Here is a 12,648-nt window from a genome sequence, read left to right as displayed (position 1 = left end):
AAGCAGTCAGATGTAGGTCCTTTTAAAAGACTACAAGCTTTAAACTGGGCATGGTGATACTGAGGGAGAAAACAAGAAACAAAAAGAACCAACCAAAACGATGTAGGGAGGAGGTATGGGGAAAATGAGAAAGGGTGAAACAAAACCCACATCAAATCCCCTCAGCCATACTGGAACAGAGGAAGCCAGAAGGACAAGCTGGCATGAGAGCCCAGCTCTCCAGCCTATTTGGATTCCAGATGGTGACTACCTCCTACCTTTTTGGTCAGCAGGGTGAGGGGGCACATGTGGGTACTTGGAGGGCTTCTTGATATGGAAGTTGACGTTGTCCAGCTCCACGTTCAGGCTGATAGACGCAGCTGAGTCACTGTCCACTGTGGACTGGAAACTGCTGACTGAGGTGCGCTTGCTAGGACTGGCAGAATCTTTTAGTGTTGGGGAGGGGAAAGAAATATAGGGAGAGGAGGGGAGTAAAAATGGGTTTTATCAGGGTATTAGAGGAAAGTAGAAAAATGTTTTTAATATACAAGCCCAATGTGCAATACCAAAATGGATACAGTATTTTCATGTACTTCTGTGTAGACTTAATAAAATTTGAACAAAATTAAATATAAAATCAATTTTTAAAATGAATAAGTATATTGGAGGTTCTGCAGAAAGAAAGTCTGATATCATAGGGAAGAGGTGAGAAAGTTATCTGCTATGATATTATTTGCTCAGAGTTATTTTTAAGCTGCTGCAAACTATAGACTACGGTAAAATCTGAAAACATACGTTGCCTAACAAGTTAGTATCTCAAGAAAATACTGTATCTAAGACAAGGATTGCTACTAGATGTTTACATCCGGTTGAAGCCATAAATTTTAAAGCAGATTTTTTTTCAACGAAATAAGTAATGCACTCATTTTACCATACACACATAATGATCCATAAAAACTAAAATGTTAGAAAGTAAAACTCACTAGCCAAATTATCGTCACCTTCTTCAGCTATCTGTTCTGTGTCGCTGTCATCAAACTTTATGTCTTTAAACCAGGATGGCTCAGAGTGTCCTTCCACAGAGTTCACGGAGTCACTGTCCGGAGAAGGTGTCTCAGAAAATTCTGTACTCTGAAAGTATCAAGACAGGATCCAAGCAACTGACCCTCAATGTCAACGATGCTGGGGGTATCACACAAGAAATAAATTGTACCCAATATTTTTATAAACATAACTGAGTAAATTTATTTAGAAAAATAAACAAATTAACAAGAACTAAGCTATAAAATATTATCATACAGGCAATTCCATTGTTAAACTGTAATTTTAATTAACTAGAAGTCTTAGGTTAACATGTTACAAACACAATATTTCTTTGATATAGATTTTACAGGGTTTTATGTCATCCTTTAGTTATCAGAAAAGACTACACAGCATCTAGTCTAACCCTAAACAAACTCTGGGTCACATCCTGAAAAAATAACTGTCATACTTTAACAAATATACACCAGTCTTCAGGGTCATTTCTAACTACTGAGTTTCTCATTTTAGGTGCTAGGGATGTGCCTCAATGGTAGAACACTTGCCTGGCAGGGGTCAGGAAAGACATGCATTTAATCACTAATACCTCAAAAAAAATTTTTTAAAGTTATTTAGTAAACATACACACACAACATATATATTTAGTGTGTGTATGTACTTTATATATATATATATATATAAATATACATATATGGTTATATAAATATTTTTAAAATTTTCTATCTTTAAGTAATTTTCATTTCCCTTGAGTTAGAAAAAGATATTATTTTATCATCAGTGCACAGTTTAATAGTACTAAAGAGTCAAAATCTGTTTCTATTTACTTTCCATTTTTCAATCATTTTGTTATACATGCAACTTTTAGTTATAAAAACATAAACAGTAAAACTGAAAGCTATTAAATGACAAACTATAAGTTAACTATAAAACTAAGCCAAGTTTAAGCAAAACCACACCAAATAAAGTATTTAATCCTAATAGCAGGTTTTCATCTTTATTACCTTACTTTAAAAAAAAATATTTTGGGCTGGGGATGTGGCTCAAGCGGTAGCGCGCTCACCTGTCATGCGTGCGGCCCGGGTTCGATCCTCAGCACCACATACAAACAACGATGTTGTGTCCGCCGAGAAATGGAAAATAAATATTAATTCTCTCTCTCTCTCTCTCTCTCTCTCTCTCTCAAAAAAAAAAAACTTAAAAAAAATAAAATAAAATAAAAATTAAAAAAAAATATTTAAAAAGGAGAAAACAGCATTGGGACTAGTGGTATAGCTCAATAAAAAAAAAAGTTGTAACTTTCCTCAAACAGCAAGGAAAATCTATTAGAAAAAAAGTTTCTTTGGTTAATTCAATTACTTTTTATTCTCACTGATGAAGAAAGACTTCAAAACAAGCTTGTTACATTCTCATTAGGAGTAAAAAAATGAAGATTACCTGCAGTGGTCTGTAGAGTGCATACTCATCCCTGAAAAGCTGGTCATGATGACTAACACAATCCAGCCAACGTCCACCAACCATTGCTTGTCCAATTGCTATAGCTTGTGCCCTGAATTAAGAGCAAGAAACATGAAATATTTTAAAAGTCAGTCAGAATAATTTTATAGTATAAGACATAATCTTTTTTTTTCCAGTTCAGAGTTCGAATTTCAAATTATCCTTGGACAGATAAGGAATAAAACAAGAGACTGGGGAGACTGGATGCAAATTAAAAAATTTGTCTAGATACCATAGTAAAGGATGAGAACCTATGGTAAGGCAGTCCTAAAAACCTTATTTTAATTACAGGAAATACTCAATGCATGCACACACCCCTCTCCATAATGGAAGAGTAAAAACATGCTAAAAACAGCATGCCTCCTACAAAGAACTTACAGTCTTGATGAAAAAACCTCTTTCTTAAGATCACAATACCTGGTAGCAGTATGACCATTTCGGATTAGCCAGTTAACCAATTCCTTTCCTACAATGCAATTGGGATGGGTTCTCAGCCAGTACCGGTGATCCTGAAACTCCATTCCACTACTGTGATGGCAGATTTTTTTCCACAGGTCCTTTAACTGAACACTGTCCTGCAATACATTGAGAGCAAGTGTTACTCATAAGAATGCTATTTACCTGTACAGATGCTTTCCTGTGATTTTCACATTCATAAAAGGAACTTTGATTTGCATTTCTTTAGAGCAACTAATTTTTTTAAAGATTCTTTTTTTTATTGGTTGTTCAAAACATTACAAATCTCATGATACATCATCTTTCATACATTTGACTCAATTGGGTTATGAACTCCCATTTTTACCCCAAATACAAATTGCAGAATCACATTGGTTACACACTCACACTTTTACATAATGGCATATTAGTGACTATTGTATTCTGCTACCTTTCCTATCCCCTACTATCCCCCCTCCCCTCCCCTCCCATCTTCCCTCTCTACCTCCTCTGTGTTGTTCAATTCTCTCCCTTGTTTCCCTCCCCCTTTCCCCTCACGACCTCCTATATGTAATTTTGTGTAACATTGAGGGTCTCCTACCATTTCCATATGCTTTCCCTTCTCTCCCCCTTTCTCTCCCCCCACTCGTCTTTGTTTAATATTAATCTTTTCCTCATACTCTTCCTCCCTGTTCTGTTCTTAGTTGCTCTCTTTATATCAAAGAAGACATTTGGCATTTGTTTTTTAAGGATTGGCTAGCTTCACTTAGCATACTCTGCTCTAATGCCATCCATTTCCCTGCAAATTCTATGATTTTGTCATTTTTTAGTGCTGCGTAATACTCCATTGTGTATAGATGCCATATTTTTTTTATCCATTCATCTATTGAAGGGCATCTAGGTTGGTTCCACAGTCTAGCTATTGTGAGTTGTGCCGCTATGATCATTGATGCGGCAGTATCCCTATAGTACACTCTTTTAAGATCCTCAGGGAATAGTCCGAGAAGGGCAATAGCTGGGTCAAATGGTGGATCCATTCCCAGCTTTCCCAGGAATCTCCATACTGCTTTCCAAATTGGCCTCACCAATTTAGAGCAACTAATTTATATGATTTAATATAAATGATGCATACATGAGGAACAACTTGAACTAATTCCAAGCATGACTTTTCTGTTAAAAATCAATGATCCCAAGTACTATATTTTTGGATCAATGGCACATATTATCCATCTCCTAGTTAAGTACAAAATATATTCTTCTTTTTTGGAAACTGGATAACGGTAGAAGATGTGACAACAGGCAAATCACAATAATCTAAGGTAACTGTTCCTGGTAGCCTTTATGCCACCATATTCATTCCACCCTTTTCAGCACCACCCAACTGCTAGATAAATCTTCAAAAAAAAAAAACTTTATCCATTGCTCAGCAACTACAGATTCAAATCTAAACTTGAGTGACCAAATTCATTGCCTTTCACTGGGTAGTCCCAAATAACTGCACTCTCAATGCCCACACTCTCCAACTTAAATTTTCTCCCAATTAATAAATCCTACTTTATTCCATGGAAATGCCATGCTTATTCTTATCTCTATACCTTTCCTTACATCTATATATAAGATTCACTTTCTTTACTACTTATCCAAATCCATTTCGTCCTTCAAAACATAGAGCTCAATACCTTTTCTGACACCCTAATTAATGATCAATTTTTTAAATTTTATATCATTCGTGACGCTTTTTAGTATTAAGACATATATGTATTTATTTTACCATTAAAAACATTTCTATTGATTTGATTTCTACCTCCTGAATTAAAAGTTGAGGATAGAAGCCATATCTTTCATTTCTTTGAATCACTCTGTGGATTGAACACATGATTTTATATATAAGCAAATGGAAGAAACTAAATATTATCTCACATAAACTGAATAAACTGTCTCAAAGGCTTCTCCATGTGTATAAGAAACTTGTTTCAGGGGGCTGGGGATGTGGCTCAAGCGGTAACGCGCTCACCTGGCATGTGCAGGGCGCTGGGTTCAATCCTCAGCACCACATAAAAATAAAAGATGTTGTGTCCACCGAAAACTGAAAAATAAATATTAAAAAAAATTCTCTCTATAAAAAAAAGTTAAAAAAATAATGCTTCAAATTTTAAACAGCAAGCTTAACCTAAGAGTTAAGCTCTCTTATATTATGTAGGAAACTGAATTCTGATCTTGCCAGAAGAAAGGGGTAAAAAAAATATTAATGCAATAAGTAGAGAAAGAATACTGACCAGTTTCTCAGGTGATCTGAGTAAAAAGTTAAGCTAATCATTTCTGTTTAACTGATATGCTATTTCATTTATGTTTCTTTAAAAAAAATCAATGAAATAGACATCCTTATGATCAAAACTAGCAATGGGTCAAAGACAGTGTACTAGTACCAGAAGAATTTTGCGTTCATCCTCAGTGGTCTCTGTCCTAACATATGTTCGGTTAGCCTGGGGACTGACAGATGTCTCATATGAAGGTACCATAGGAGAACCAGATCGATCCAATGACAGGTTAGTAATGCTGGCTGATCTGGAAACAAACAAACAAACAAACAAAAAGTAAAATAGCAGTTGTAAATTCATCTATAAATAGAATACAGTAAACATTCATATTTAAATAAATGCTTACTTGCCAATGTTAAGGGCAATTTCATTTTTTTATTGATTCTTTTTAGTTATGTATACAAGACAGTAGAATTTATATTGATATAATTATACAAGCATGGAATATATCTTGTTCTAATTAGGACCCCATTCTTATGGATGTACATAATGTGAGATTCACTGTGGTATGGTCATATACGTATATAATAAAGTTATGTCAGATTCATTCCACTGTCTTTCTTTTTCCTATCCTTCATTCCTCTTTGTCTAATCCAATGAAATTCTATTCTTCCCCTACTCTCTCCTTGTTGTGGCTTATCATCCACATATCAAAGAACTTTGGTTTTGGGGAATAGGTTATTTCAATTAGCATGATAGTGACCAGATGAATCCATTTACTGGCAAATGTCATAAAGTCATTCTTCTTTATGGCTGAGTAATATTCCATTATGTACATGTATCATATTTTCTTTATCCATTCATCTGTTGAAGAGCACATAGGTCGGCTCCATAACTTAGCTATTGTGAACTGTGCTTCTATAAACATTAATGTAGCTGCGTCACTATAGTATGCTGATTTTAAGTCCTTTGGGTATAAACCAAGGAGTGAAATAACTGGGTCAAATGATGGTTCCATTTCTGAGGAATCTTCACACTGCTTTCCAGAGTGTGTGCATCAATTTGCAGTTCCACCATCAATGTGGGAGTATATCCTTTTCCCACACCGTTGTCAACATTCATTGTTACTTGAATTCTTGATAACTGCCATTCTTCCTAGAGTTTACTGTATTCTCAGTGTAGTTTTAAGGTGCTAGAGATGTTAAACATTTTTTTCATATATTTGTTGACCATTCATATTTCTTCTTCTGTGAAATGTCTATTCAGTTTTTTGCCCATTTATTAATTGGGTTATTTGATTTTTTGGTATTAAGTTTTTTTGAATTCTTTGTATATCCTGGAAATTAACACCCTGAGGTGCAGGTGACAAAGATTTTCTCCCATTCTATACGCTCCCTCTTCATGCTCTTGATTGTTTCCTTTGCTGTGAAGAAGCTTTTTAGTTTGATTCCATCTCATTTATGGGTGTGAGGACAATCCAGCTGTGACATCTGTTAACCCATTGATTGCCAGAGCTGATTCAGCTGATTTGGCTGCCTAGGTGGGTGCCCCCTTACTCGCTCACCACTTCTTGTATGTCCTCCCCACTGTGTGCTCAATTGAAGAGGATGACCTTCTCCAATAGTGGAGGACTGTTCTTTAGTCAAGGGTATATTAGTAGCTGCATTGCCCTCCTAGAACCTCCAAATAAGCTCTCAAAGGCACTTTTAAAAGTAGTTATGATGATTATGTACAATGTCATTATTGGGAAAAACTAGGTGAAAGATACTCAGAAATTGTACTATCTGTGCAATTTCTATGTGAGTCTAAAATCATTTAGAAGTAAGTTTAAAAGAAAGTAGAAAGTAATTATGGAAATATTACAGAAAAATAATTATATAGTTATATATCAGTAATATTTCAAAGGAAGTAGATATAAACACTTGTTAAAAATATTAAAAATTAGGGGGTTTTATAGAGAAATATAAAAAATGGTAAATAAACATAGAAATAATATTACAAATCAGGAAGGAAAAAACTATAGTTCAGAGGTCAAATCCATCCTGTTTTTGTATAGCTCAAGGAACACCAATTCTGAACCCCAACTAAGTGAAATGTTATGTTCAAAAAAAGAATTCCTCTTTTCTTATTAGCAGACCTACATTTAAAATATTGTCCCCAGTTATTATTAAATTTTCATTTCATGAGTTAAAAAAACTAGTGAATATTTGTTTCTTCTGATGACAAAAGTACTTATACATGATTTACTTAAATGATTTATAAGTGTATTATCAACAGCATCAAGCAAGCTATTTAAAAAAAAATATGTAGCTAAAAATTTACTTTGCTTCTACCTAGGAAAAATGAAACCGAATTTTAGCTTCCAAACAAAGGATAAAAGGCAGAAGCATCTCTGTGTTAGATACTATGTAACCCATTCATTAGGGCAACACACACACACACACATACCTTATTTAATCCTCACTGTATTCTTTAGAGTAGGTATTTATAGTTCCATGTTATAGATAATGAAAGCCAGAATTAGAGCTTTAGTTAATTTTAGGGCAACTCAGTTAATAAGCATGAGGGCTGCCATTCAAAATTAGGTTTCAGCCGGGTACAGTGGCACACTCCTGTAATCCCAGCAGCTCAGGAGGCTGAGACAGGAGGATCGTGAGTTCAAAGCCAGCCTCAGAAAAAAGTGAGGTGCTAAACAACTCAGTGTAGACCCTGTCTCCAAATAAAATACAAAAAATAGGGCTGGGAATGTGACTTAGTGGTTCAGTGCCCCTGAGTACAATTCCTGGAACCCGCCCCCCCCAACCAAAAAAAGAAACTAGGTCTCAAATGAAAATCATCTTCTTTCCAATATAAAGATTTAAAAATATTTTTAAATAATTTAAGAAATTATTCAGAGATTTAGCAGAAAGTCACTATTAATGATTAATATATCAAATAACCTTTAAGCAATATTTTTAAAAATAATCAGCTATTCATTTCTTGGCATATTCTTTCAGTTCAAAGATTGCCACTATGTCTTACTCAATTAAAATCTCTTTTCCAGTTGGAGCATTAGTTCATGCATTCTGCTTTGTCTAATGTTCTAACCATCCTGCATTTATGCTATTACAGTGGCAGTAAGAAAAAAGCAAATTGGTTAATTTTGTTGTCAAAAGCGCTAATGAATATGCTAGTGGCAAGAATGCTGATGAAAATTATAAGCATAGGGCTGCCATTCATTGAATAAATTACATCTCTCCTAAAGACCTTCATCAATCTTAGAATTACTTGAAAACACATGAAGATATATTGTAAACACAGCTATCTCTTTGAGTACATGTCCACAGGAATACTACAATTTATCTTATTTTTTAAAAACTTTCCACATCCCTCTGCTGTATTTCCTTCCTTCTCTTTATAGCAAAACTCCCATTTCCAATTATTCCTCCATCCTATTTTAAACCCCAACCAACCCACTGAAATTACCTAGTATGCTTTAACTCATCTTACTTAACATTTCAGCATTTTAATTCCATGAAAACCTTTCTTCACTTGTCTAGTAAGGCAAACACACCTGGCCTGGTTGGCCCCTCCATCTCCTTCTTTATTGGGTCCTCTTCACTTCCCCAATCTCAGTCCTTGGTCCTATCTCCTCTTTTCACACTCACTCTGCTGACGATCCCCATCCAGGTTTATAACCTTAAATACCATTCACATAATAATGAAACCCAAGTTTATATTTCCAGCCTGTACCTCTTCCCTAAATTCTGGACTCATATATCCAACTGTCTATTTGACATCTTCCTTGGATCTCTAGAAGGTGTCTAATTCAGCTTGACACCTGTTAGTCAGAACTGCATATGCCTATAATCCCAGCAACTCCAGAGGCTAAGGCAGAAAGATCACAAGTCCAAGGTCAGCCTCAGCAATTTAGTGAGACCATGTCTCAAAATAAAAAGGGCTAGGAATGTAGCTCAGTGGTAAAGTACCCCTGGGTTCAATCCCCAGTACCAAAATAAATAAATAAAATCAAACTGTTACTCCCTGTCTTCCTCCATCTCAATTAATGGCGATTGCAATTGCTCAAGTCAAAAACCTGAGTCATCTTTGAATTCTCTTCCTGTTGTGGCCTACATTCAATTGACTAGCAAATGTCATTATGTCTATACTCAAAATGTATACAAAGATCATTATTAGGAACATTGATAAAAACAGAATACATACAACACATCAGATGACAGAAATTTCTTACCATTATAATTTCCAGAATTTATACATGATTATGTAAGGGACCTTAATTTTTTGTTCTAAGGGAACACACTTAAATATTAATAAGTAAAAAATAAGACTTCCTGTTTCTGGCCTGACATGTAAGAATCTTAGAAATTTTTACTCTGTCCTAACAACCAAAAAGCTAAAAAAACTGAAAAGTCAGCAATTCTTCATAGATCTGTCAGATAAATGAGATCACAGGACAAACTGCTACTTCAATCATAAGAATGAGACAGGTGCGTACAAAGAATAACAATTTACTGGAGCAGAAACTCACAAGTAGAAACCTCCCTGAAAAACAACTCATTTTAGGTAGAAAAACCTGAACTATAATTGACAAATTACAGATAGCTCAGTGTGAATAAGCCTGAAAACTCTAGGTGGGCCAAGTATTGGGGAGTGGGGCATGTATTTGTGAGTTTCATTTTCAGGAGTGCTACCAGGTCCTAGTGGTGAATGTCAAAGAAAAAGGCCCTCCAGCTCCCCACCAAGGGAGGAAAAAAATATAATTTTGAATATGCCAGATCTTTTTAATAAGGCCTTCCCCGAGAAGAAACTATTTTATTAGAGCCTAACCTAGTAAAATAGCAGAGCTAAACACTCCCCCCTCCCCAGGGGAAGAGAAATACCCAATACCAGCCCCCTCTAAACCAACCATGTAGGGGAAGAGAAATACACAACTCTAGCCTCTTCCAACCATCCTGTCCCACCTAAGGAGGGCAAAGGAGTGGGGACAAGGACAGAGGGATAGGGAAGTACTTAAAAAGTTTATAGTCCCATGGCACAGGCTCACCAAAAAACTGAGACTTAACCAAAGGAGTCTGAAGATACTTCCCTCATCCATGCCTTATCATTACATGACTAAAGAAAGGCCTATTTACTGCAGTTTCTTTCACCTACTATATCATGTCTAGTTACCAACCCAGAAGGCATACTAAAAGGAAAAAAAACAGTTTGGAGATATAGAACAAATATAAGAAAAAATTGGGTACGGCACAAATGTTGGAATTAACAGTGCAAGAATGTTTAACAAAACTTGTATGAGATCTAAATGAGGAAAACTACAACACATGAATAAAATAAAGAATAAATAGATATTTCATGAATAGGAAAACTCAATATTGTCAAGATGTCAAGTTTCTCCAAACTTGATCTGATTCATTGCAATACCAATCAAAAACCAGCAAGTTACTTTGTAGACATCAAAAAAGTAACTCTAAAGAATATAAGAGGCAGCAAAACATCCCAAATAGTCAACACACTATAAAAGGAGAAAAAGTTGGGGAACTGATACAACCTGACTTTAAGATTTACTATAAAGTCACAATAATCAAGGCAATGGTATTGGTAAAAGAATAGCCAAATACGTCAACAAAACATAAAAGAGCCCAGGAATAGACTCACATAAATTGTCAACTGACCTTTGACAAAGGAATAAAAGTAAAACAAAGGAGCAATTAATCTTTCCAAATAAGTTTCCAATCTGAAAACTCAACTGTCCATCCACATATTAAAAAATAAATAAATCTAGAAAAGAACTGATACCCTTCACAAATTAACTCAAAATGGATCATAGACATAATTGTAAAAGGCAAAACTCCTAGAAAATAACATAACAGAAAATCTAGATGATCCTGGATATGGTAATGAGTTTAAAAATATGACACTCAGGTCACAGTGCATGAAAGAAATAATTGATCATCTGGACTTCATTAAATTCTTCTGCTCTGCAAAAGACAATGTCAAGAAAATGAAAAGACAAGCCATACACTGGGAGAGAATATTTGCAAAAGACACATCTGATAAAGGACTATGATCTAAAACACAACAATATGCTAGGTGTGGTAGTACATGCCTCTAATTCCACCAACACAGGAGGCTGAGGCAGGAGGACACACGTTAGTGAGACTGTCTCAAAATAAAGAATGGAAAAACAGTGGGCATGGGGGCTGATGTTATAACTCAGCAGGAAGGCACCTCAGGAGTCAATGTTCAATGTGAGTAATGCCAAAAAAAAATTTTTTTAATTAACAATGAGAATTAAAAAACAATAAAGTTTTTTGCTGTATTTAAAAAAAAATAAAACAAAAGTTTTTAAAACTCAATGATGAGAAAATAAACAAACTGATTACAGATGATTAAAGATTTTGACATCTCACCAAAGAAGATATACAAACCACAAGGCAGATAAAAAAGATGTTCAACATCGTATGTCATTAAGAAATGGCAAATTAAAACAATAATGAGATACCAATATACATCTATAACATTGGCCCAAATCCAAAATACTGGAAACACCAATGCTGGTATCATGAGGAGCAAGAGAAACTCTTGCTGGTAGGAATGAAAAATGATATAGACACTTTGAAGAACAGTTCGAAAATATCTTACAAAAATGTTTCTTACCAAATGATCAAGCAATCATGCTCCTTGGTATTTATCTGAATAAAGTGAAAATTACTTGTACACAGGTATTTATAGTAATCTTACTCTTTCAATTGCTAAAACTTGGAAGCAATCAAGATGCCCTTCAGTAGGTAAACAGATACTGTACAACTGGACAATGGAACATTATTCTGCACTAAAAATATCAAGTCATAAAAGATAAAGTGAAAACTTTAATGCCCATTACCAAGTGAAAGAAGCCAATCTTAAAAATCTACATATATTCAGTGAATATAATTCTGGTAAAAAGGAAAACTACAGAGACAATTAAAAAAATCAATGATTATCATGGGTTAGAGGGAGGGATGAACAGACAAAACACAGCAGATTTTTAAGGCAGTGAAACTACTACTCTGTATAGTACAGTGGTAGATACATGTCATTTTGCATTTGTCCAAATCCATACAACCTACAATACCAGTAGACCCTAATGGAAACTACAAACTTTGAATGATAATGTGTCAGTGTAGGTTCTATAATAAATATACCACCATGGTCCCAGATATTCACAGTAGTGAAGGGTTGAGCATATGGAGAACAATGGAAAAGGGCCTCTGTACTTTCTCCTCAATTTTGTTATCACCCTAAAATTGCCATGTAAAATAAATCTGATGAACTAAAGAAATAAAAGATAACAATGCGTGAAACATACTCTCAAATGGTTCAGGAAAAAAAAATGTATGTGCATGTGTAAAATGACAGAATAAGCAAAAACATAAATAAGTAAATCTTAATGAATATATGG

General features: G+C 34.8%; 1 protein-coding gene across 1 annotated transcript in view; it reads right to left on the bottom strand.

Moving 5' to 3' along the window:
* Positions 1 to 246: 246 nt before the first annotated feature.
* The window catches only part of LOC144252821 (1-phosphatidylinositol 3-phosphate 5-kinase-like), a 28,323-nt gene continuing 15,921 nt past the window's right edge, over positions 247 to 12,648 (bottom strand). Inside the window, 5 exon segments of the mRNA XM_077794922.1 lie at positions 247 to 425; positions 963 to 1,110; positions 2,455 to 2,566; positions 2,932 to 3,089; positions 5,376 to 5,514. Of these exon segments, the coding sequence (XP_077651048.1) occupies positions 247 to 425; positions 963 to 1,110; positions 2,455 to 2,566; positions 2,932 to 3,089; positions 5,376 to 5,514 (736 nt within the window).

The sequence above is a fragment of the Urocitellus parryii genome, unplaced genomic scaffold (genome assembly GCF_045843805.1).
Source record: "Urocitellus parryii isolate mUroPar1 unplaced genomic scaffold, mUroPar1.hap1 Scaffold_60, whole genome shotgun sequence".
Lineage (NCBI taxonomy): Eukaryota > Metazoa > Chordata > Mammalia > Rodentia > Sciuridae > Urocitellus > Urocitellus parryii.
The sequence above is the reverse complement of the archived record's forward strand: the minus strand, read 5'-3'. Positions and strand labels throughout refer to the sequence as shown.